The 27,199-nt window shown below is 45.2% G+C and overlaps 1 protein-coding gene across 1 annotated transcript in view; it reads left to right on the top strand.

The window, feature by feature from the left end:
- The window catches only part of LOC139373256 (von Willebrand factor D and EGF domain-containing protein), a 48,780-nt gene extending 28,467 nt beyond the window's left edge, over positions 1–20,313 (top strand). The window contains exons 22-35 of the mRNA XM_071113559.1: positions 1,669–1,806; positions 4,349–4,606; positions 6,450–6,629; positions 9,778–10,761; positions 11,341–11,436; positions 11,820–11,915; positions 12,553–12,648; positions 15,353–15,448; positions 15,687–15,782; positions 16,461–16,556; positions 17,171–17,266; positions 18,014–18,109; positions 19,457–19,554; positions 19,772–20,313. Of these exons, the coding sequence (XP_070969660.1) occupies positions 1,669–1,806; positions 4,349–4,606; positions 6,450–6,629; positions 9,778–10,761; positions 11,341–11,436; positions 11,820–11,915; positions 12,553–12,648; positions 15,353–15,448; positions 15,687–15,782; positions 16,461–16,556; positions 17,171–17,266; positions 18,014–18,109; positions 19,457–19,554; positions 19,772–19,792 (2,447 nt within the window). The 3' untranslated portion in view covers positions 19,793–20,313. The remainder of the gene's footprint in view (positions 1–1,668; positions 1,807–4,348; positions 4,607–6,449; positions 6,630–9,777; positions 10,762–11,340; positions 11,437–11,819; positions 11,916–12,552; positions 12,649–15,352; positions 15,449–15,686; positions 15,783–16,460; positions 16,557–17,170; positions 17,267–18,013; positions 18,110–19,456; positions 19,555–19,771) is intronic.
- Positions 20,314–27,199: the final 6,886 nt, after the last annotated feature.

Below are 27,199 nucleotides of genomic sequence, written 5' to 3'. Positions count from 1 at the left end.
TAATAGTAGACGGCACTACTGTAAATAAACACTTGCACGTGTAAACGAAGTCCATCCGTCTGTACTTCTGGGTTAAGTCATCAGTGACTGAACTGTAACCCTCGTCCCAGTTGGCCCTCGGTTTTAAAAGTCAGTCTGATGATGGCAATGGTCTTAAGACGTTGGTGGCACCCGTGGGGGAACTGGGTTTGTATCCCGTAGGTTAGACTAGCTCTCGTCTGAACATTGATATTGTCCATTATGTTATAGTAGATTAGCCCCCTCTCTACTCTGATCGACTGTTTACTATGAGTTTTCGCATACCGCCAGGCCCAGTTCATTGCACGATCAAAGTTTTGTCGCTGCCCTTCCAGTGCTTTCGATGTGATTCTGATACTGGTAAAGCAGATACCAATATCCATCACTTTGTTCTGTACGTAGAAAATTCCATCATAGGCTATGAGTAAAGAGCGAACAATTTGGCGGTCTCTAAATGGGTTGCTAACTGTTTAATAGTTCCACATAGGGGCCCCTGGGCCTGTTTGATGAGCTGGCGCTCTCATCGTTGGCACGGAATGCCCACTCCTCCCGAGGTAGCGTGACGCAGCATTGTTTAAGTAGGTCTTTCGAAATCTCCCGGTTCTCTTTTTGTGCACCCTGAACACATCCGTTGTTCATTCATTGCCAAGTGTTTGAAGAACTACCTGGCTTTGGATATGAGACTTAGACTTCTCATGCTTGTTGAGTGCCATGTGCAAGTTGTTCAAGTCGCCGTAACCGGCTCTTGTCTACACGCTGTCGCTGGGGAAGAAGCAGGCAGGGGAAGTAGTCGAGTCGGCTGTTAGCAGCGCAGCCACAGAGTCAGTCTTTCCGTTGACGCCACTCATGTTGAAGTTATTGTGTTGTTTTCTGTGTTGGTCGTCCATCCCTTATCACCCGCTGTTTCGCTAGGAAATTCGACTTTGAAAACAGATGCAATATGTTAGCGATCCCGATCAGCTTACTTTATCTCGCTGTAAAACGAACGGAACTGGCAGATGACGTGTGACGTCCACAGCCGGGAGCTGGCTGTCCCCCTGCCTGTCCCATATAACTCATTTTCACGCCATTATGCCATTATGGGTATTTATTATTGGAGTGCAGTGAAGATGAATGGGACATATTGACACTTGAAAGGCAGCGAAGCTCTCTGCCTGCCTTTTGGCGCCCGTTAGCTGGCAGTATGAGGTAGAAACATGCACGCACAAGTCATGTCAGTGCCTTGCTTTGAGTTTGGAGTTTGGCCTTGTGTCTTTTGTAAGCAGATCACCGCAAGTTTGGAAAGTGCTTGTTCAGAAATTGATTTCATCATGCAGAAAAAAATGAATGACGACAAAATTATTATTGATAAAAATGTATGTTTATTTATTTTTCATTGCAGTTCTTCTTTCATTCATTGTGCCAACCCTGACCGCACGTCACCGGCTGAAAATACGTTAACTCCCTCTTGTTGTATTGGGCTTCCTTGGCTCTATGTCTCTATGTCTGTGAGCTTAACTCAGACCTTGGCTTTTTGTCTCTTTGTCTGTGAGCTTGGCTCAGACCTTGTCGTTCTGTCTTCGTGGGTATAAGGGCTACCTGTTGTAGTAATGGACTTTGGCTGTCTGGCTTTGTGTTGCCTGTTGTAATAATGTCTGTCCGTCTGTGTAGGCGCTACCTGTCAGGAAGATGTGAATGAGTGTGAGAGGACCCCCTGCTTGCCTGGAGTCCAGTGCTTCAACAGCTTCGGCTCCTACAGGTGTGGAGGCTGTCCCCACGGCATGCTGAGAGATGGGACCACCTGCACAAGTAGGCATGGTCAATCAATCAAATGTATTTATCAACACTTTTTACATCAACAGGTAGGCATGGCCAATCAAATCACTAGTGCTACCACACTACTGTATCAGTTAGCCAATTCACTCCCATAGAAACAGACTGTGGGCCTTGTTTGTCAATGTGGAAAAGGGATTGATTTGACATGAATATAAGACATGTTACAAAGACGTTCCAGAGGTACTTGCAACCTTCTCCCACCTGTAATATGGAAGTGGGTGGAAACGTAAAGCTGCATGCACCGGTAACTGTGGGAAGACCAGACCGTCACTGTTATCTTTGACAAGACAAACGGAAACAATACGACATTCCAGCTCAGCATTCCACAATTCCCATATCTGGATAACATTACTCACACAACAATAATGGGAATAATAATTGCCACTGCACTTTGAACCGCTCACATGATAACCAACAGGGATGCATGTCCAATGGAAACCAGAGGGCAGGTGATGAACCGCTCACATGATAACCAACAGGGATGCATGTCCAATGGAAACCAGAGGGCAGGTGATGAACCGCTCACATGATAACTAACAGGGATGCATGTCCAATTGAAACCAGAGGGCAGGTGATGGCTTGCCCCTTCTCTCCCACCTTCCCCTTCCCCCCCATAAATTATTTTTTGGTGTGTTTTCATTTCTTAATTTTTTTTTCGGGGGGGGGGGGGGGGGTCGGGGTTTAGCTGAGTTAATTGGTGAAGCACTTCTTCCCTGAGGGAGAGCAGAGCAGAGTGTATCCTGACACCTGGCCCCAGGCTTAGAGTTCTGCCGCAGCACCTTAGGTGTGACAGCTAACTGACAAAGGCCATTAGAGGTGAAGTGTGGGAACCTGGAAGGGTACAAAGGAGGGAGCAGAGAGTAGGGCTGGGAGGAAGGAGCATGGCAGAAGGCAGTGATTAGGTAAGGGGCCTGGCTAGCAGCAGGGAGATGGAAGAGGAGCATGACCTGGTGGAATGGAGAGTGATCTACCGCCTGGGCCACAGAGCTGAGGCGAGGCAAGGTAATGTAAGGTGAGGGGAGGTGTGGGGCCTGGTTGAATACAGAGTGATCAACAGTACTGCCTGAGCCTAAAGCTGAGGTGAGGAGAAGTGAGGTGCGGTGAGGGGGGAGCGCATGGAAGGAGCATGGCCTAGTTGAATACAGAGTGATCTACCGCCTGGCCGCAGGGCGAGGGGAACAGGGCGAGGGGAACAGGGCTAGGGGAACAGGGCTAGGGGAACAGGGCTAGGGGAACAGGGCTAGGGGAACAGGGCGAGGGGAACAGGGCTAGGGGAACAGGGGCGAGGGGACCAGGGCTAGGGGAACAGGGCAAGGGGAACAGGGCTAAGGGGAGCAGGGGCGAGGGGAACAGGGCTAAGGGGAGCAGGGGCGGGGGGAGCAGGGGCGAGGGGAGCAGGGCTAAGGGGAACAGGGCGAGGGGTTTCTGGGCTAAGGGGAACAGGGCGAGGGGTTTCTGGGCTAAGGAGAACAGGGCGAGGGGTACAGGGCTAAGGGGAACAGGGTGAGGGGTACAGGGCTAAGGGGAGCAGGGGCGAGGGGTACAGTGCTAAGGGGAGCAGGGGCGAGGGGAACAGGGCTAGGGGGAGCAGGGGCGAGGGGAACAGGGCTAGGGGAGCAGGGGCGAGGGGAACAGGGCTAGGGGGAGCAGGGGCGAAGCTGGGGAACCATCCATAAGACACACATACGCACCTAGAGGGAAATCGAATTTTCATTCAGCAGACGTTTGTTTCTGTAGTCCAGTGTAAACCACTTGAATTCTGCAGGAGTGCAGACACACACGTACACACACACACACACACACACACACACACACACACACACACACACACACACACACACACACACACATACACACATACACACATACACTTAGTTACCATTTTGCTACCGAAAAGCCATGCCATGTTTCCACCAACATCCCTCTTTTATTTCCCAAGCATCTTAGTCTTTCTCTCTCCTTGATCTTTTTCTCCCTCTGAGCGATGAGTTTCGACTGAGTGGTCCTCTGCTTTGTTTATTATAGTGCCATGCTGCCTCGACAGGAGTTACACTGCCAGGTTTATTTCACTTGCCATCGCTCCACTCTGCCATCATCAATCGCACAGTCTCTCTCTCTCTCTCTCTCTCTCTCTCTCTCTCTCTCTCTCTCTCTCTCTCCTCCTGCTCTGCTTTTCTTTCTTTTTTAAAAACATATTTTTTTACACAAATCTGCTGCTCGCAGATCTATTGTGGTGCTGTGATTTCTAGCGGTGTAGGTGTGAGATGAAAAGTGTTGTAAAAAAAAAACAGCTGATAAACTGTGGACCAACATTCTTGAATAGAGTGTGAGAAGTTTCTATGGAATGTTTTTAATAAAAACAGTATTGGTTGTGTGACAGCATAAGACAAACATTTGGCTCTGAACCTGAAGTGTCCTCTGTCTATCTCTCTCCCAGCATCATAAAAGCGCTGAGGTGTTACGAAGTCCACCTCTTACTCTCTCCATGTGTCCACATCTGTCTCTAACACAACAGCAGCTGTACGGTCAATCCCCATTGTCCCCAGTATTGGACCCACCACTGTCCCTACCACCACCACCACCTCTAAGTCCTCACCCAACAACAGACCAGACCAACACAATCCACCCAGGATGGACACTGGCCGACCTGGAATCCCACCGACCAATCAGCCTGGACTCCCACAAACCAACATGCCTGGAGTTCCAGAGACCAACACGGCACCTGTCAAGGCCCCAGCTGTACATACACCGTCGGAGAATGGACAAAAAACTGGCAAGTACCCTGAGTACACCAAACATTAGGAACACCTTCCTAATATTGAGTTACACCCCCCCCCCCCCTCCTCCCCTTTTGCCCACAGAACAGTCTCAATTCGTCGGGACATGGACTCTACAAGGTGCCGAAAGCGTTCCACAGGGATGCTGGCCAATGTCGACTCCAATTCTTCCGACATTTGTCAAGTTGTCTGGAAGTTTTTTTTGGGTTGGTGGACCATTCTTGACACGCACGGGAAACTGTTGAGCGTGAACAATCCAGCAGCATTGCAGTTCTTGACACAAACCGGTGCGTCTGGCACCTACTACCATACCCCTCTATTTCCCAAAAGCCCCTGGCTGATACTCTTCAGATCGCCTACAAAAGGCTGTTTAACACCTGGGCTCATATAATAGTTCATCAGGGGTGTCACATTACTCCGCGACTGAGTACCTCATTGGCATTGGCAGCTATAGCCAGCCCAGTTAGCGGCCTTGCAAAATTGCCTGTCATCATCATCACACTAAAGGGCTGGAGATGGGATTGAAAGGCACACAGCGAAATATGTCATCTCCTGTCGACCCCGTCGTTCCGATAAAACCACCCATTGTCTGAGTGGATTCTGCTGCCTAGTCAAAAAATGAGACACAATTCACAGGCGATAAGCCTTAATATGTGGAGTCATAACGCTGATAAATCACTTCCTAATAAAAGACAGATGGTCCATTCTTTTTCCTATTTTGTCACCGTGAAGATGGAACGCTTTATTAGCCTGAGAGGGAGAAGAATCGCTGTGCGGCACGCAAATGGGAAAAAGAGAAGGGTTGCCAGTGTCACGTTTCAAAGCTTCTAACCGCACTGCAATGACAGTCATTCGGTCTCAGTCTGCTCTCTTCCATAGATCCGTCACAGAATAGAGAGATGCTGAGAAACGTGCAAAACCAACGTAACACAGCAGAGTCGAGCCATAATACACTTTTGACGATGTGGTGGTTTGATGTGGTGCCTGTGCAAGGTGCGAAACAAAGGACAAGGACGAAGTTATGGGTCAAACTTGACAGAATCCATCTAAAAGTGCCAATGATACCAGCAGTTTCAGTTCTGAAGTACATAGCTTTGTTTAAGACGAATAGTGCGATTGACATTTTCATCACTCTTCTTTGTGGGTGGGGGTGAGAGGGGAGCCCAGGAGGGGAGTGAAGGCCTATGGGTAGAGGGAAGATGATGCAGCTGGATTGGGGGTGAGGGCAAGGTCTGGAGGTGAAGACACAAGGGGACACAGTCGGGGTCTCACACACACACACATCTCTCTCGCTCACTCCAAGGGGTTTCTGACCTTGATCGCGTATCAATCAATTACTCCGAGACTTTCATCCCGAAGCACCGTAATGAGCCTCCTGCCATCAAAACACAAAGTGCCAACTAAGAGTTTCTCCACAGTCCTAATTTCAGTTATAAAGTACCTTTATATAATTGGTCTTCCCAGACTTTGCATTTTAATCAAAGACATTTGAGCAATTAGCAACTGTAGCAGCTTTGGATTTAACTGCGAGTTCTGCCACATAAAATCTGTCAGGCAGTGTTGAATATATCACCCCGGTAGGCAACTGTACGTCAGTGGTATTTGTGAGCTGTTTACATCTATGTGGCTGCACTGATTTGAATTATGACTAATCATGAAATGTGCAAACGAAGACAGCATGGTGTGGCCGATGCAGAGGCATTGACAGCTGATTACAGCATCCCACTGAGCATAAACAAATGGTGAACATCGCTGTTCATGTGAAGGCTAGGGGGAAGGGAATTCATTGGATAAATATGTACATGTCCTGGGGCTGATGACAGTGATGATGTGTTCCAGGCGTAGGGCTATCATCCCATGCAGGAATCAACAACAATGTGACAGGTACGTGTGCCAGCCGACCGTGCTTCCTGGGGGTCCAGTGCATCGACCGACGTCCACCCTACACGGGCTATGTCTGCGGGCGCTGCCCACCGCCCCTCAATGGCAACGGACGCACCTGCACCAAAACCGCTCGAGGTAAGACTTCGGCTTGAAGTGTTACACCACCTCCCTGGCCATAGTTACTAGCCTGGTCCCAGATCCGTTTGTGCTGTATAGCCAACACCTGTTGTTGCCTATGCCAAGGACCATAGGAATCGGCAAGACAAAAACAGATCTGGCACCAGGCTATCGAAATACATTAGTACTTTCAAAAATATGTAAATAAAAAGTACATGCACCACCATGCATTGGCTTTTAGTATTTATTCTACAGTCACTGTTGGAAAACTATTTGAAAACAATCTGATGTAGTGTGAATGGTCCTCAAGTGCCTCTGTGCCATTACCATCACTATTAAACCTGGTCTCAGGGAAATGTGTAAGATTTGGTTTGTAAACATGTTTCCTCCCTTTAGTGTTGTATATTTAATTATATTAGGTTACATTATGAATGGAATAGTGGTTGTACAATATCGTAATATTTAGGGGACGTATAGCGTCAAACATCTTACCCGGTTGTACAAAAGCATACGAATTGGATGAGTTATCATACATCTTGAAGAACGTATAGTATTATACGTCTTTTTCTGAGACCAGGTTGCCTGTTGCATCCTAACAACCAAGGAGAATGACTTAATTTGTATTAACCCATCCCGCCCTTCAGAGGACACAAAAATATATTTGTATTTTTACAGCTTTTTTGTTATATGTACATACATTTTACATATCACACTTTACATATACATATTTACGTTGTTGCTTAGGAGAACAAACGACAAGGGTTAGGGTAATTTATGTAAAATGTGAACAAAAACAGGTTAGGAGAACTAAGGTTAGGAAAAAGTTAGGGGAAGGGTTAGCTAAAATGCTACAGTTGTCCCCGACACGACTCAAACACGCAACCTTTGGATTGCTAGATGGTCGCGGAATATGCCCACCCATCCTTCCCCACCAACATCCCTACTTTAGTTTCTGTCTAAGGTAACTGGACCAGGGATCTAGGCTGCAGGACAACTTTTTCTTGAGAGGATGGTCGGGGGGCCAGAACGTTATGCTGCAAATTGACCACAAGAAGTCCAAACAGATATTTAATTTCAAGCCTTGCTTATGTTTGTTTACGATGCGTGGGAATACTTGGGAACATGTTTCTTCAATTAAAATCACATGGAGCTGTTTTTACAGTCTATTATGTCCAGCAATAAAATTATAAATTAAATTCAACTGATTTTTTTTTCTCTCAAAAATAAATAAATAAAAAACCCCACTGGCCAAACTCGGGTCGCCAGTTGAGGAACGCTGAACTAGACCATTAGCACATATCATACGTCTTGGAGGTCCATAAAAAGAGGTCCATAAAAATACATATAGCATGCTCCATATGGCTCTGAGGCCAAGCTGCCCTATTAATAAGCTCAATATGCTAATCATCATCACTTTTTTTTGTAGATCAGTGAAATGTGGAGAGCTTTGCACTCTCTCTTCTCCTCTCAGCTTAGTTCTGTTTTATATCCTCCGTAGTTGTCCCTTCCTTCTTTGGACTCCGTCCCTGTGTGTCTACTGTCCACGTCAACCGCAGGCACTTCCAGATGATAAATGAATGTCAGTGGAATGTGCTTTTCTCATGCATTCGTCTTTCATGAGGATGTGAAACATTTAAACACATTTATTTAGAGTGAGAGTTCAAGTATTTCCCATCATTAGTCAGTCCTATTAGTCCTCCAGTCCTGAGGTGCTGACTTGCTGCACCCTCGACCACTACTGTGATTATTATTATTTGACCATGCTGGTCATTTATGAACATTTGAATATCTTGGCCATGTTCTGTTATAATCTCCACCCGGCACAGCCAGAAGAGGACTGGCCACCCCTCATAGCCTGGTTCCTCTCTAGGTTTCTTCCTAGGTTTTGGCCTTTCTAGGGAGTTTTTCCTAGCCACCGTGCTTCTACACCTTGCTGTTTGGGGTTTTTTGGCTGGGTTTCTGTACAGCACTTTGAGATATCAGCTGATGTACGAAGGGCTATATAAATACATTTGATTTGATTTGATTTACTATTGAGGGGCTAGGACCCATAACGGGTTATTTGGAAGAGCACAGACGAGTTTACAGAGTTTCAATATTTTTGGGCAGTGTTTATGTCTTTTGTTTCTTTACCCAGCCAGTGTGATGGCATTTTAGTGCATCTCATAATTTGTGCAGCCACCTTTCTAAATCACAGAAGTGTTTAATACCCAACCCTGTTGGCATGACTTTCTACACAGTCAGTTCCCTTCCTGTGTGTGTGTGTGTGTGTGTGTGTGTGTGTGTGTGTGTGTGTGTGTGTGTGTGTGTGTGTGTGTGTGTGTGTGTGTGTGTGTGTGTGTGTGTGTGTGTGTGTGTGTGTGTGTGTGTGTGTGTGTGTGTGTGTGTGTGTGTGTGGTTTATAATTCCCTCACTGTGTATCAGATTCCTCTATGAAGTGATTTGGACATCTTTTGTGAGGTTTCAATACAGGTGATGTTTCCAGTCAGTCTCAGTTGGGGACAATAAATCAATGAAGCGTTGGGTGGCGTCTCACAATATGTCATTAAAGCTGGTGTCGGGTAATATTTGTCGGGTAACACTTGAATTTAATTTCAATTCGAATTTAAATAACTTTATTGTTCCCATGAGTAGCCCAATGGTCTTGATTCTGTTCCAACCATGTTCTGTGTCAACATCAGTGTTTATAGCAGATGTTAATTAGATTAGAACAGATATTTAACACATCTTTGTTTTCTCTTGCACTGTGTCTGATGACGCAATGACATTTTATACTGCTGTAATACATTCATTTGGAGAGTCCAGCGTGTCTACATTCCAGTTCAATCCTAACCCTCAACCACAACCATAACCTTACACCCTTAGAAAAAAGGTGCTATCTAGAATCGAAAAAGGGTTCTTCAGCTTTCCCCATAGGAGAAACCATTGAAGGACCCTTTTTGGTTCCAGGTAGAACCCTTTTGGTTCCTTTCTGCAGAGCGCTCTACATGGAACCCAAAGGAGTTCTACCTGGACCCAAAAGGGTTCTACCTGGAACTAAAAGGGGTTCTCCTATGGGGACAGGTGAAGATCCCTTTAGGAATCCTTTTTTCTAAGACAATAACCTTATACAGCTGTAGGTATAGAGTTTTTTTGTGTCACATCATTACCTCCCATCTCCCCTCAGGTAACCCTCACCTGACCCAGCAGCAGCTGACAATAGCCAAGAGCAGCAAACTCTACCACCACAGCAACAGTAAAGTGTCCCAACTCCACCTTCCCACCTTGCCCCCCAGGCACGCAGTCAAACACCTCTCCTCCCTCTCCTCGCCAGTCTCCAGAGGAGCCTATCAGAGCCCCCCGCACCTTCCCCTCTCGCCCGCCCGAGGGCCAATCACTGGGTGGAGAGAGGCGGCCACACCCCTATTTCCTAGACACACCCCTATGTCACCTGAAGGTTCCAACAGCCTCACCATGGGCAGGCATCATGCCGTCAGTGCCCTCACTAGGACTCGTGCCAAAACAGGTACCAATGCCAGCGCTACCTCACTCAAGGTGACAACCAGAGAGTCTGTAGCTGTCGTGCGGAGTGCCACCTCTTCCAAGGTTACTCCTCCATACTCCACCTACCCCAAGGTTACTCCACCCCAATCCAAGGTGACTCCACCCCAATCCAAGGTGACTCCACCCCATTCCTCAGCCAGCACAGAGTCCGGGCAGACAACCCAAGGGAAGCTCATAAATGTGGTAGTGGTGCCCACCATGACCAAGCCCTGGACCCTCCCTAAAGCCGTGGCCCCGCTGACCGCAGCCCTCTCCTCCATTACCTACTCCCTCTCTGAGTCCGAGTTCTCCGCCGACGGGGCACTGACGGGGCCTGGCTCAAACCCCTCTGACCTACCTGACCACCCACAGGAACCCCTGGTCTCCCTCGCCCTCACCACCCCTGCCCGGAAGCACCACTACACTCCCCCCCTCCACAGGGCCACGTCTCCCCACCTCCACCGTGGGACCAGGATCAGTAATACTGTGGCAGTGGAGCGGGAGCGGCCTCTGACCTGCGCTGACATGCCGTGTTTCCCAGGGGTCCCCTGTGAACCCACCAGGGACGGGGGCTTCCACTGTGGAAGGTGTCCCCTGGGATACACCGGAGACAGACAAACATGCAGAGGTATTTTTATTGAATTCATTTATTTAAAAACAAAAGAATACAGGAACATGAGAACAAGGAACATGAGAGGTGCAAAAAATGAAGAGGCTTGTGAAGTAGGCCTAAGGTTGATCCCTCTTCTTGAGGAAGAGCTACTGCTGAAGAGCTACTGCTTTGAGAAACACTATCTATTATCACTGTATCACTGCTTGAGAAAGAGCTACTGCTTTGAGAAATGCTATCTATTATCACTGGCCCATTATAGAGGACCCTTACCCTTGCTATTTACCGGCTGTATTGAATACCACCTGTGCATCAATCCTTTTCAATGACTGAAAGTGATGCCTTTCTCTAGCCTCTCCAAAAGGCATCCTAATGATGGTCGTTTTTCAAGATGACTAGCTGAGTGCTCCCTGTACCAGAGCAGCGTGGGTTGGGTTGAGTTGACAGATGTTTCTGTACAGATGCTGTAAGTGAGGTTGGAGTTGGAATAGATGGAAGCAGCTTGTAATTGGCCTATGGTTGTGTGTGTGTGTGTGTGTGTGTGTGTGTGTGTGTGTGTGTGTGTGTGTGTGTCGCCTGCCTGCCTGTTATTTATAGCTGTGTGCAGGCATGCGTGTGGCAGGAACATGGAGTGTGCCGCTCCCAACACATGCCGCTGTAAACCAGGCTACACCGGGACCAACTGTCAAACAGGTGAAACACCGTCTTTCACTCTCTCGCTCTCTCTCTTTCTCTCTCTCCCTTCTCCCTCCCTCTTCTCCCCTCTCTCTCTCTCTCTCTCTCTCTCTCTATTTCTCTCTCTCCCTTATCCCTCCCTCTTCTCCCCCCTCTCTCTCTCTATTTCTCTCTCTCCCTTCTCCCTCCCTCTTCTCCCCTCTCACTCTTTCTCTCTCTCTCCCTCCCTCTTCTCCCCTCTCACTCTTTCTCTCTCTCTCTCTCTCCCTCTTCTCCCCTCTCACTCTCTAGCTCTCTCTTAGCCGCTCAAAATACCACATCATCATTCTGATGTTGTTTTTGATTCCCATGCATTGCCCAACCTTTTGCATCGTTTGATGTCTTTACAATCTTCTCCTCAGCGATCTGTAAACCTGAGTGTAGGAACGGAGGCCAGTGCGTCGCCCCGGGGGCGTGTGAGTGCCTGAAAGGCAACCACGGGGAGACGTGTGAGACAGGTAATTATACCTCTGCCTCCCAAATGGCACATTTGCCCATTGGGATCTGGTCAAAAGTAGTGCGTTATGTAGGGAATAGGGTGCCATATCGGACGCGGCCTATCTGTTCTCGTTAGGGCCAATCAGAACTGTCTCTGTGTGCTGTTTCAGACTACAGACAGGAGCTTGTTGTCGCACAGAGAAAGCAAGCTCATCAGTTAAAAACAGAAAGGCACTGCTGAGAGAAGGCCGGTCCATGTCCGGTACTGTACAGTTGGGTGTGTGCGTGCGTGCGAGTGAGTGCAGATCTAAGGAAGCAGTTGTGAGCATTTGATAAGCCCTCCCTCCTTGAGCTGGTCTGACACATTCCTGACAGAGGCTTGAAACACTACTGCCACCTACAGCTCAAAGTCAGAGTCCACCCCACCAATACAATGGAGATAAGGCTAACCAAGCTGTAGTGAGACACTGGTTCCTAGTCCTAGCTGACTGACGTGGAAATGTGAGGGCAAAGCCTGGCTGCTTATCGTCGTGAATATTTTCCCGTTAACACTTTATTTGAAGGCTACCTACAGAAGAACTTCATAACACATTCATAACCAATGCGTAACACATTCATAACCCATGCATAACACATTCATATCATCTCCACCCACAGCTCTGTGCAGTCTGCCCTGTGAGCATGGAGGAACATGCGTGGGACCCAGAACCTGCTCCTGTCCCTACGGCTTTGTGGGCCCCAGATGTGAGACCAGTGAGTTCAGCACACATCATCACAAATCATTCATCATGCAACTTGAATCTGCCATCACTCACACATTGTTCAAATGATGTAGGACCCACACACATGACTGCTTCTCCACGTACAGAGGGTAGCATGTACAGCCCAATGCATCACTGGGGCCAAGTTCCTGCCATCCAGGACCTGAACTCAGCAAAAAAAAGAAACGTCCTCTCACTGTCAGCTGCGTTTATTTTCAGCAAACTTAACATGTGTAAATATTTGTATGACCATAACAAGATTCAACAACTGAGACATAAACTGAACAAGTTCCACAGACATGTGACTAACAGAAATTGAATAATGTGTCCCTGGATAAAAGGGGGGTCAAAACAATGACATTCCTGTCTTGAAGGAAATCACTCACAGAACGAGCAGTATTGCTGGTGGCATTGTCATGCTGGAGGGTCATGTCAGGATGAGCCTGCGGGAAGGGTACCACATGAGGGAGGAGGATGTCTGCCCTGTAACGCACAGCGTTGAGATTGCCTGCAATGACAACAAGCTCAGTCCGATGATGCTGTGACACACGGCCCCAGACCATGACGTACCCTCCACCTCCAAATCAATCCCGCTCCAGAGTACAGGCCTCGGTGTAAAGCTCATTCCTTCGACGATAAACACGAATCCGACCGTCACCCCTGGTGAGACAAAACCGGGACTCGTCAGTGAAGAGCACTTTTTGCCAGTCCTGTCTGGTTCAGTGACGGTGGGTTTGTGCCCATAGGCGACGTTGTTGCCGGTGATGTCTGGTGAGGACCTGCCTTACAACAGGCCTACAAGGCCTCAGTCCAGCCTCTATCAGCCTATTGCGGACAGTCTGAGCACTGATGGAGGAATTGTGCATTCCTGGTGTAATTCGTGCAGTTGTTGTTGCCATCCTGTACATGTCCCGCAGGTGTGATGTTCAGGTGTACTGATCCTGTGCAGGTATTGTTACACGTGGTCTGCCACTGCGAGGACAATCTGCTGTCCATCCTGTCTCCCTGTAGTACTCTATTAGGCTTCTCACAGTACGGACATAGCAATTTATTGCCCTGGCCACATCTGCAGTAATCATGCATCCTTGCAGCATGCCTAAGGCACGTTCACGCAAATGAGCAGGGACCCTGGGCATCTTTCTTTTGGTGTTTTTCAGAGTCAGTAGAAAGGCCTCTTTAGTGTCCTAAGTTTTAATAACTGTGACCTTAATTGCCTACCGTCTGTAAGCTGTTGTCAATGGTGGGTGTAGCTGGTGCATGGAAGTCAGGCGCAGGAGAGCAGAGATGAAAGGACAAAGCACTTTACTTAGGCAATCATAAAACAGAACGCAACCGCGTCACAACACAAAATGCCCAAAGAACAAGTGAGGCACAAAGCACGGGTAAAATAAAACAAAACCCGGCGCAAACCAGCCGGAAGTGTGCCAACCTTGACAATAAACAATACTCGACACAGACATGGAGGGAACAGAGGGTTAAATACACATGTTAATTAGTAGGAGATGTAAACTAGGTGTGCAGGAAGACAAGACAAAACAAATGGAAAATGAAAGGTGGATCGGCGATGGCTAGAAGACCGGCGACGTCGAGACAGCTCGTGACAGCTGTTAGTGTCTTAACAACCGTTCCACAGGTGCATGTCCATTAATAGTTTATGGTTCATTAAACATGCCTCGGAAACAGTGTTTAAACCCTTTACAATGAAGATCTGTTTAGTTATTTGGATTTTTACAAATTATCTTTGAAAGACAGGGTCCTGAAAAAGGGACGTTTATTTTTTTGCTGAGTTTACATACTAGTCGGTGTCAGAGGAAGGCCCCCAAAAAATGGTCAAAGACCCCAGTCACCCAAGCCATAGACTGTTCTCTCTGCTACCTCACGACAAGCGATACAAGCGGTACCAGAGCGCCAAGTCGAGGTCCAAAAGGCTCCTTAACAGCTTTTACCTTAATCAGATTTTACCATTAATCAAATGGCCACCCGGACTATTTACATTGACAGCCCCCCTTTGTTTTTACACTGCTGCTACTCGCTGTTTATTATCTATGCAGAGTCACTTTCCCCCTACCTACATGTACAAATTACCTCAACTAACCTGTACCCCCGCTCATTGACTCGGTACTGGTACCCCCTATACATAGCCTCATTATTGTTATTTTATTGTGTTCGTTTTATTAAAAAAACTTTTTTTTACTTTGTTGGTTAAAGGGCTTGTAGGTTAGCATTTCACAGTAAGGTCTACAACTGTTGTGTTCGGCGCATGTGACAAAAAACATTTGATATGATTTGATACCTTTAACTAGGCTTTTATTTATCTTTGTCAGGTTACTCACGTTGAAATTGGATTGGATTTGAATGGCAAACCAATGGTGTTCATGCCAATGCTGTGTCTCTCCTCATCGCAGAGAACTGTATTGCTAGAGATAGAAAGGTTTATGACATAAGCCACTCTAGTAATATTGTGACCTTGGAATTATATGGTTTTATCTGCCAAAATATGATTCTGAGATAATTGGCTTTAAAGTTCCCGAACCCTCATTGGTTTGAATGTTTTTTATTTTTTTTAACTTAACATAATTTGGGGTACACTATATACTGTAGGTAGAGAACATTTTACAGAACAATGCTATGTCAATAACTCCAGTTGATATCGTATCTCTGTGTTGCTCACTCTCTCCCATCTATCTGTTCCGTAGTGGTGTGTAACCGCCACTGTCACAACGGAGGAGAGTGTGTGTCTCCTGATGAGTGTTCTTGTCTGCCTGGCTGGACCGGACCCTCCTGTGAGACAGGTACAGCTCTGGTCCTGAACAGGGTTTTTTAAAGTTTATTAGGATCCCCAGTACTGTTGCAGCTACTCTTCCTGGTGTCTTCTGTCCTTCCTGTCCTTCCGCTTGCTCTTTTGGGGGGTTTGAGGTCTGTTTGCAGTAACGCGCTGTGTGACAGCTGCAGACGTACGAAGGGCTTTATTGATTGGTCAGTTGATGTGTTGGTTGATTGATTGATTGGTTGATGTGTCTGTCTGTCTAGCTGTGTGCTTCCCTATGTGTCGGAACGGAGGGACTTGTCTTCGTCCGAACACATGTGGCTGTCCCCGGGGCTTCTACGGCGCCCAGTGTCAAAACGGTAAAACACATTCTTCATTTAATTGTTGCACTTAGGAGACACTTTTATCCAAAGTGCTTTACAGTAAAGTGGCTGCATATAGTGTTAGTGTGTGGTCCCTGCGGGAATTGAATCCACAACCTTGGCATTGCTAGCGTCACACTCTTACCAGCTGAGCCGCACACACACACACACAATTCAGTCCGCCCATGTCCTTGTCCACATACTATCCTGACAACACACAGAGTCATGGGCCCGCTGTGGGAGTTTTAACTTGTGTATTTACTTGTTGAATGAAAGGAAAACTAATCCAATAGATTGACAGGGGTTTAGGTTTGAATTGAAGGAGCCCATCAAGGGCTCTGGCAGAGTTCCACTGTGTCCAATTATCAAGGGATTTCTCTAAGTAACTGTTTACTGGGGACTGTTTTTGTCCCTCATATATCGTGAAGCCTCGGGTTTGGACGGACTACTGTATCGATCAATGGAGTGATGTCTCTGCCTTTTTGAAATGGTGCATCTCTTTCTCTCTCTCTCTCTCTCTCTCTCTCTCTCTCTCTCTCTCTCTCTCTCTCTCTCTCTCTCTCTCTATCTCTCTGTCTCTCTCTCTCTCTCTCTCACCCCCATTGCTCCCCACCTCTCTTTATCTCTCTCTTTCTCCATCTCTCCCCTCTCTCTCAATCCCTTGCTGTTTCCCAGCTGTCTGCAGCCCTGCCTGTAAGAACGGGGGCGTATGCATGAGAAACAGCGTCTGCTCCTGCGCCGAGGGATACACCGGATGGCGCTGTGAAAAAAGTGAGTAAAACCACGCCACCTCCTCCTCCATGGCCCGCCCCTTCCACCTGCTCCTCATCCGCCTCCTCTCTTCCCCCTCTACCCCTTCTCCCCTCCTCCTCCTCCTCATTATCATCATCTATTACCCACCACCATATGGTGCCCCAAGTGCCCTCAAGAGCCTTGTTAATGTACAGCATATTGGCGGGTAAATTGAGCCATATGGATGAGGGAAGCATTTGACGGATGCAACCAGTAAGAGGCTCCGCCCGAGGGAGCAGGAACCAACATTTCAGAGCTTCATGTGGAGACTGGGAATAGTCAGATTGACGCTATGGAGTGCTATTGACTAAGAATAGTGCTGCATGCAGGGGGGTTTGACGTCAAGGTTTTAATTTAGCTATACATTACCAACTTGCTACTAATGGGTTATTAGTGCCGTGACAGCTTCAGCAATGTGCTCATTGTCGAACTGTCTGTCCTCTCCATGGCATTGATTGCGCCTATCAGGTACAGTAAATGCATGGGTCAGTTGAAAATCTCTCTGCCATGTGAGATACTGTGGATAATTATTCTGGTGAATATGTATGAGCTGAGTTGGTAAGTTTGAGTCTCTCCCTCCATCCCCGGTGCAGGTGTGTGTGAGCCCATGTGTATGAACGACGGGCGGTGCGTGGGTCCAGATGTGTGTGACTGTCCATCTGGATGGAGAGGAAAGCGGTGCGATAAACGTAAGTGGGCTAACGTAGGAGTTCCACAGTTGCACCACCACCTGTAAACAGATGCTTCCATTGCTGGCTGTGGAGGCATGTGCATACGGAAACAATTCATCATGGTGCTTGGGATGTGTAGTGGTTCACCGATGGCAGGCTTGTGTCATGCCCTCACAAACAAGCATTTAATGGCAGCAGGTAGTCGCATAGAATGTAAACAGATTGTAAGCCGCTTTATACAAGCCTATTAGCCTATTTATAACACAATATGAACACCATTACAACATACCAAACGATGTTCTGGTAACACTGTGTTTATTTAAATGGTACCTACGCAATACATTTAGAACATTCATGAGCCATACATAACTCATTCATAAGCCATACATAACTCATTCATAAGCCATACATAACTCGTGCATAAGCCATACATAACTCGTGCATAAGCCATACATAACTCGTGCATAAGCCATACATAACTCGTTCATAAGCCATACATAACTCATTCATAAGCCATACATAACTCATTCATAAGCCATACATAACTCATTCATAAGCCATACATAACTTGTGCATAAGCCATACATACCTCATTCATAAGCCATACATAACTCGTGCATAAGCCATACATAACTCATTCATAAGCCATACATAACTCGTGCATAAGCCATACATAACTTGTGCATAAGCCATACATACCTAATAATAATAACATAATAAGCAGTGGTTTGTGAGTTGATTGGTGCTGTGTTTGTCTCGCCCCAGCCACTTGTCTACAGAAGTGTCTGAATGGAGGAGAGTGTGTTGGCCATAACACTTGCCACTGTCCTCCAGGCTGGCAGGGCATGCTATGCCAAGCCCGTAAGTACGCCTACATACGCGAGCCTGCTCGTACACACACACACACACACACACACACACACACACACACACACACACACACACACACACACACACACACACACACACACACACACACTTACCAATGAGAAACTGATTTAGACAGTGGTTATTCCCCCAAAGTTACCGCTGATAAAAATCTTTATTGACGTTTAATTTATTCATGTATTTATTTTCTAAGGGGGAAGATCAGCTTTAATATTGCAGATAGATTGTGGCTTTCATAAATGTAATTGTCTGCATCATTTCCAATCCCCATATATTTTTGGGGAAAATATATATATGAATGTATGTATATATTTTTTCAAAAATATTTTTCTTTATTATTTCCCACAAACCCTACCACCCCTCCCCTAATTGGAGTAAACTAATAAACAATAACACTTAGGCTTCTACTTCCAGCTTTTACATACTATATACATTTTATGGACACAGTATATTTTGCAATAGTTCTCTTTCATTGACGTTTATTGCCAGTTTCATATGTCTCTAAAACGTCCCTCGTCAGCCCACTCCCACCACCACCATGCTTAAGAAGCTCTCCTCGTTAACAACTTTTATCACCTGGTCCACGTTAACCACGTTAAAAATCAGCTGTGTGTTTGTTACACACACACAAACACTAACAGCTACATCCTATCAGAGTGTCACTAATAGTTCCTGCATAAGCTCGTTCACCATCCCAGCATTAACCAGCCAATACGTGACTTTGAAGAATGACCCGGGAGTCATGAGAGAAGTACTTAACTCCCGTTAAAGTGAAGTCGCCGTCCGTAAAGATGAGTCATCATTTCTGTTTACTCTGCCTCGGCCCTATTTATTTTTTCTATCAAACCACTAATAGCTGTAAGTAACTCTCCCAAATATACAGCGCAGTAAAATCTATAAACTCAGAACAAGAAGCAGAGAGAATTCAGTCCACACAGGGGTATTCAAGTGCATAATAAAATCATTTCTGTCATAAATTCCAAGGCAGACTCCGTCACAGTGTACGCATTTAGCTATGCATGGCAATGATTCAGAGGTTTGATGGGATGATTATGGTAACTGTGTTGCCATGGCTCCATTTTGGCCCCTCTCTGGGACTTACCCAGAATCCTCAGGGTGGTAATATGAGCAGAGAGAGATTAGTGTCAGCTCTGTCGTTATGACGGTGTCGTTATTAGGATGCGAGGCTGATTTAGGACTTGTCCCTCACCTGCTGCCTCTCTCTCTCTCTCTCTCTCTCACGTTCTCTCTTCTCTGCATTGTGATTTTCATTTCAAATGTATCATTCCCACATTGTGATTTTCTCTATCCTTTCTACAGCACTCTGTGAACAGAAGTGTCTTTATGGGAGCCGATGTATTCGCCCTAATGTATGTGCCTGCAGGAAAGGGTATTCAGGGGTCCTGTGTTCCCATAAGGTAAGTAGATACATCCCCCCCAGCACTTACTGTGACTGGAATCAAGAGAGGAATTGGGAATATAATTTGAAAGCTGAGCACTAAACTTACACCTGACAGTCAGAAATCTCTTATTGGTGAGGGGCTTTTCCAGCTTTTTGTATTTGCTGGTCCACTTCAAGACTGCGTGGATGCACGGTGGAATAAGTGTGGCCAAAATATGTGTGGTGTTTTTCAGCTCCCAATTCCACGAGGCTAATGGAGGACTGGGAGCTATGTACTGAAGAAGCTGGGCTGAAACAAGACAATGAAACTCCTAATGGAACCACCACACTGACTATTAGGATGCTCAATGCCCACGGCTTTTGTTTCTTCAAAAACAAAATTGTAATATACGGCACAATTCCAAACATTAGGATCTGTACATGACCAATGTATGTATAATATTTGTATACTTTTTTTTCTTAGAACCAATAATACTGTATTTTATCTATTAAAGTCTGGCTTTAAAAAAAAAAAGATTAAAACAAAGCACAACACAGTCCTTTTTACTGTGGAACAAACTCATCAAGTTGGCAGTTTACGATCAAACTAAAAACTCACTTGGAATTGTTATTTATTTGGTTGTCTGATGTTTTCTAATGTCATACTGTTGTAAATATCATCAAAGAGGTTTTGCATTACTCACAAATAAAACCCAGGCAATGTATGATACTAAAGTCCATTTGTTATGTACAATACATAGTCTCGATCCTCATTTTGCATGCAATCATTTCTTAAAATGTGAGAAGAAATGTGCTTTGTGTAATGTTTCTATTATTTAAACAGAGAGTCACCATTGAGATCAGTGTCTCTTTTGCAAAGGAGCCCTGCACATACAATTCATAGACCAAATCAAATGAAAATCGGAAAACAAACGAAAATACAGCACAACAAACAATCAGGAAAACAGCCACATTACTTAGTAAATAGTTCCCCAAATAAATATTTACATTTTCCCAAGCGGCATCAGAGTGTCCAATTGCAGTCTATTTTGCAGTTGGTTCCAGTAATTTTATTTTACCTTTATTTAACTAGGCAAGTCAGTTAAGAACAAATTCTTATTTTCAATGACGGCCTAGGAACAGTGGGTTAACTGCCTGTTCAGGGGCAGAACGACAGATTTATACCTTGTCAGCTCGGGGGTTTGAACTTGCAACCTTTCGGTTACTAGTCCAATGCTCTAACCACTAGGCTACCCTGCCGAGAGGGGTCCAAAATGGAGGTGCATTAAAACTAAAAACCTAATTAAAGCTAAAAACCTCATTCGGTGGAGCCCCGAGGAATCTCAAGGGTTAACTAACCATGTGACCGGGTTATGTATCTCATGTTTAAAAAATTGTTTTTATATACAGTGCCTTGCGAAAGTATTCGGCCCCCTAGAACTTTGCGACCTTTTGCCACATTTCAGGCTTCAAACATAAAGATATAAAACTGTATTTTTTTGTGAAGAATCAACAACAAGTGGGACACAATCATGAAGTGGAACGACATTTATTGGATATTTCAAACTTTTTTAACAAATCAAAAACTGAAAAATTGGGCGTGCAAAATTATTCAGCCCCTTTACTTTCAGTGCAGCAAACTCTCTCCAGAAGTTCAGTGAAGATCTCTGAATGATCCAATGTTGACCTAAATGACTAATGATGATAAATACAATCCACCTGTGTGTAATCAAGTCTCTGTATAAATGCACCTGCACTGTGATAGTCTCAGAGGTCCGTTAAAAGCGCAGAGAGCATCATGAAGAACAAGGAACACACCAGGCAGGTCCGAGATACTGTTGTGAAGAAGTTTCAAGACGGATTTGGATACAAAAAGATTTCCCAAGCTTTAAACATCCCAAGGAGCACTGTGCAAGCGATAATATTGAAATGGAAGGAGTATCAGACCACTGCAAATCTACCAAGACCTGGCCGTCCCTCTAAACTTTCAGCTCATACAAGGAGAAGACTGATCAGAGATGCAGCCAAGAGGCCCATGATCACTCTGGATGAACTGCAGAGATCTACAGCTGAGGTGGGAGACTCTGTCATTAGGACAACAATCAGTCGTATATTGCACAAATCTGGCCTTTATGGAAGAGTGGCAAGAAGAAAGCCATTTCTTAAAGATATCCATAAAAAGTGTCGTTTAAAGTTTGCCACAAGCCACCTGGGAGACACACCAAACATGTGGAAGAAGGTGCTCTGGTCAGATGAAACCAAAATTGAACTTTTTGGCAACAATGCAAAACGTTATGTTTGGTGTGAAAGCGACACAGCTCATCCCTCTGAACACACCATCCCCACTGTCAAACATGATGGTGGCAGCATCATGGTTTGGGCCTGCTTTTCTTCAGCAGGGACAGGGAAGATGGTTAAAATTGATGGGAAGATGGATGGAGCCAAATACAGGACCATTCTGGAAGAAAACCTGATGGAGTCTGCAAAAGACCTGAGACTGGGACAGAGATTTGTCTTCCAACAAGACAATGATCCAAAACATAAAGCAAAATCTACAATGGAATGGTTCAAAAATAAACATATCCAGGTGTTAGAATGGCCAAGTCAAAGTCCAGACCTGAATCCAATCGAGAATCTGTGGAAAGAACTGAAAACTGCTGTTCACAAATGCTCTCCATCCAACCTCACTGAGCTCGAGCTGTTTTGCAAGGAGGAATGGGAAAAAAAATTCAGTCTCTCGATGTGCAAAACTGATAGAGACATACCCCAAGCGACTTACAGCTGTAATCGCAGCAAAAGGTGGCGCTACAAAGTATTAACTTAAGGGGTTGAATAATTTTGCACGCCCAATTTTTCAGTTTTTGATTTGTTAAAAAAGTTTGAAATATCCAATAAATGTCGTTCCACTTCATGGTTGTGTCCCACTTGTTGTTGATTCTTCACAAAAAAATACAGTTTTATATCTTTATGTTTGAAGCCTGAAATGTGGCAAAAGGTCGCAAAGTTCAAAGGGGGCCGAATACTTTCGCAAGGCACTGTAATATATATATACATTAACAACAAAGTTAGGTAAGTTGGAAGCTTGTGTAGTAGGGATTTGAACAAATAGGGAGTAATAAATTGATCTACGGGACTTTAAATGAGGACTAGCCAACCTTTTGCTACAGGATACAGTGGTGAGTATTAAACCTGTCACCATTGATAAAAACAAACGGCGCTGTGGTAGACGACATCCAAAGGTCTAAGAGGAGTGGCTTCTGCAATCTGATAAATGGTGTCATCATAATCAAGAACTGGCAAGAAGGTTGACTGTACAACCTGCTTCCTGCTAGTTAGGGAGAGGCGAGATCTATTTTATAAAAAAGGAGCCCACTTTAAATCTTAGCTTTTTCACGAGCTCGTCCGTCTGTTTTTTTTTTTATAAGCAATAACACTTGGTCAATCCAAATGTCCAGGTATTTGTAGGCGGGAACCCGATCAACGGGAGAACCGTCCAATTAATAAATATGTAGTCCATCTGAAACATTCTTGTGAGAACTAGAGAATAACATATATTTAGTCTTGCCAGCAATAAGTACAAATTTTAAGACAACCAGGTGTTTCTGTAAGGTAACAAGGTCAGATTGCAGCTCTAAGGGAACAAGGTCAGATTGCAGCTCTAACATACAAAAGGTGTGATGGGTCCGCACTTTGCAGCCTTCTTGTACTTACACACTGAAGAAGGCTGTAAAGCCATAATGTCTGTGTAGAATATCCCTGATTCAGTTAAAATAATTCAAGAAATTAAGTAAGCTTTATGCAACATCTTTTTGAGTGCGTACCATCATATCTTTTGCTTGTCTGAATTCACAAGTTTTACTCACCAGCCAAGCTTCTGGGAGAGCGTGATGGTCCCATTTTGCTTTGTGCAGCTCTATCAAAGCCTGGTCAACAGTTGGGGCAATGACGTATAAACTCAGCGAAAAAAGAAATGTCCCTTTTTCAGGACTCTGTCTTGCCTTGCTGGAAGAGTGAGATAACATCTCACAGCAAGAATGAGCAAATCTGGTGCAGTCCATGAGGAGGAGATGCACTGCAGTACTTAATGCAGCTGGTGGCCACACCAGATACTGACTGTTACTTTGGAGGACCTTTGAAGACGTTGAATTTTTTGTTTATAACAGTGTTGTTTACATACAGATTAATATTACAAGTTTTAACAGATATACCATTATTATTTATGTAAATAGTAAAGAGTACATGTCCCAGTACTGACCCTTGTGGTACACCTTTTGTAATATCCATGAAAAATTTATGATCAAATACGTGCATACCAAACCATTTATAAATGAGACCCCTGGTAATTATGCAGTGAAGGAGTTAGGGGGACGGGGGTTAGAGGGATGCCTACCTAGACCAGGGGCCACAGACGTTCACTGTGTGAGTCACTGGAGGTGGAGGATGAGGAGGAAATGGGGATTAACAGATAAAACCATCACCAAACTGCATCACCTCTGAGCCAATTTTGACAGGCTATTCTGCTCTAGCAGCCTTTTGTCTTCGGTTTTCAAATCTCATTAAAATCAGTCTTAGTTGCCCTGTTTGAGCTCAGTAGGATTAGTCTTTTTGCAAGTCAGTTGATGTTTGTGTAGCTTTGTTCTAATCCCCCGTACTCTGCATACGGGCAGCTAATTCTAGTTGAACCCAAGCAAGCAGCCTCTGCTTTTGAAATAGTGTTCTGAATAATTCTGTGGCAACCTCACTAACTCCTGGATGGTAAATATCACGGGAAGGCCTGAGATCCACCCTCAGTGGTTGTCTCTCACGGTCAAAACTTTGAGAAGCGAAACAAACTTTGTTAGGGAAATTACTGTTGTGTTCTCTGCTGTTCATCCCTCAAAGGATGCTGAAAGATATTAGTTTATGGTAATGTGTTTATTTTGGAATAAACGGAATTGCTCACATTAAATAAAAACGCTGTTCATTTTGTCATGGCACTGACAATGTATCTTCCTTTCCGGCAAATTCAGTTACAACCGTCATTTACCTTTCTGTGTCTGTCTGAATGTCTCTGTCAGATCCTCAAAAGCAGCACCATTGAAAGCATCTTGACTGGCTGCATCACCACTCGGTACGACAACTCCAAGGCACCCGACTGCAAGGCACTACAGAGGGTGGTGAGTACGGCCCAGTACAACACTGGGGCTGAGCTCCCTGCCATCCATACCAGGTGCTGTCAGAGGAAGGCCCAAAAAAGTGTCAAAGACTCCAGCCACCCAAGCCATAGACTGTTCTCTCTGCAACCGCACGGCAAGCAATACCAGTGCACCAAGTTTGGAACCAACAGAACCGTGAACAGCTTCTACCCCCAAGCCATAAGACTGCTAAACAAGACTGCTAAATAGCTAATCAAATCGGTGCCTGGACTTTCTGCATTGACCCTATGTACACATACTGGACTCTACCCACACACTCACACATATTTACACTAAAACCCCAACACACACATACACACACACACTACATACGCCCACACACACATAATATGCGTACACATGCATACTGACGCCACACTCACTCACACACACACACACACACTTTCACACTAAACACATATGCTGCTGCTACTGTCTGTTATCTATCCTGTTGCCTTGTCACTTTACCCCTATCTATATATACATAGCTACCTCAATTACCTCTTACCCCTGCACATCGACTCTGTACTGGCACTGCCTGTAAATATCCATGTTATTTTTTACTCGTTATTGTTATTCGTTATTCACTGTGTATATATTCCTTGTCCCACTATTTTAATTTTTTTACGTTTAACTCTGCATTATTGGAAAATGACACGTAAATTAGCATTTCACTGTTAGTCTACACGTTGTTTACGATGCACGTGAAAAATACAAATGTATTTTATTCTCTCTCTCTCTCTTTTCACCCTGTCCTTCGTTAGTCCCCAGGCTCATTGTCTGATCTTTCTAAACCCTCCCTAGTTACCAATAAAATGTGCCTATACACATCTATGGGTGATAATTAAAGTGATTTGGGAGGTTCAAAGTTTCCCAATGTTGCATAATGGTCCAGAAGGCAAGGGGAGAAGCAGCTGCTAATGTTACCCTACTAAATGAAAGAAGAAGCTGAGCTACACCTAACTACACCACTCTTTTAGCACAGACAGACAAGCATGTAGACCTGCACCTTGTTCCTTGAATCTCTCAGCCCCCTCCTCTCCTCTCCTTCTCTTTCTCCTTTTTCCTCCTCTCTTGCTCTCCTCTCGCTCCCACCGATCGTTCCCTCTCCTCTCGCTCTTCTCCCTCTGTCAGCAGTGTCAGTGACAGAGCTGCTACGTCAAACATGTCACCCACTTGTCACTAGTAAGTCTCCAATGTGCTGTCACACACACACAGCCCACACACGGCTGACACAGCTCCGTTCCTGTGGATGTATGCCCGTGCCCACCTACACAAAGAAAGGCTGTCAAAAGTACTTCTGTCAAAATGGCTCATAGTAATTCCACACCAGTGCTATATTGCCATCTAGTGATGACATGCAGTCTATTGCTATATAACCCGTAGTGTAGACCTGAAATACCAAAACAACAACTTGACAACGGACATACAAATCAACTCCCCTTAATGTTTAATATTTTCATTTCCACAATATATGGTTGCGTTGATTAGCTCAGTTGGCCCTTTGAAATCATTCCAACCTATTGATATGCAATTGCTGTGGTTATAATTTTCTTTTCACACAACTTACATTGCTCGCAGGAACACAAACTATTGTTGGTATCATGATGAAAATCTTGGTATGATGATCTGAAATTTGACTGAAGTAACACTATATAAGTGACTTGTACATTCACAGATATTTATATCAAGGCTAAAGATGGCACGAGTTAATGGGGAGACTGCCACGGGGTGGAGGAACAGCTGGAGGGTGACTGATACACCTGGACTACTCACTCACGGTCCTGGTCGGAGAGCACTGAAGCTGGTGTCATGACTCTAAGACCAAGGAGTGATTCCTTCACTGGGGTTTGAACCAAGTTTTGAATTTGAGTTCTGAGAATTGTTGACATGCTGTAACGAAGTAGCACTTCCCCCGAAACACTTCACCAAATAATAGTGACAGGATTTCTAGGAACACACATCCTAATGTGAAACGATGCAATGTGTTCTAAACATCAACCATTTGCCTGACACAGTGGCCTCGCGTAAAACCGGAGGAAGGTTTTCACTATGTCAAGATTAGCATTATCATCTTTTCGTGACCTTTGCATAGCGTGCAATAGACATTTGTGCGATTGTGTGTATGCTGTTGAGGCTAGAGGTAGTTAGACCGGCATTTGAATCAGCAGGGAGAAGATGAAAGACTTCCAGGAAGCAGGAGATAAGAAAATGAAGGTTCGCGATGGAGGGAGTAGAGAGTCACAGCACGACCATGTGTTTACATGGGCTGAGAGTGGGAGAAGGTTAATGTCGTGCATCTGCAGTCACACTGTCACACCCCGACCCCTCAATGCTTGCAGATCTGAAGGGGCTGGATAAGTATAAGCAGTGTAAAGGTCAAGCTTCCACCATATTGCTTCCACCTTCCACAGATCTGCAAACATGGGGTTAGGGGTCAAGGGGCAGGGGTTAGGAGCAAAGTGGGAGTGTGCTGGCTCTCTGTGGGGGGTTATATATATATATATA

This window comes from Oncorhynchus clarkii, chromosome 18, assembly GCF_045791955.1.
Source record: "Oncorhynchus clarkii lewisi isolate Uvic-CL-2024 chromosome 18, UVic_Ocla_1.0, whole genome shotgun sequence".
In the NCBI taxonomy this organism is placed as follows: domain Eukaryota; kingdom Metazoa; phylum Chordata; class Actinopteri; order Salmoniformes; family Salmonidae; genus Oncorhynchus; species Oncorhynchus clarkii.
The sequence above is the reverse complement of the archived record's forward strand: the minus strand, read 5'-3'. Positions and strand labels throughout refer to the sequence as shown.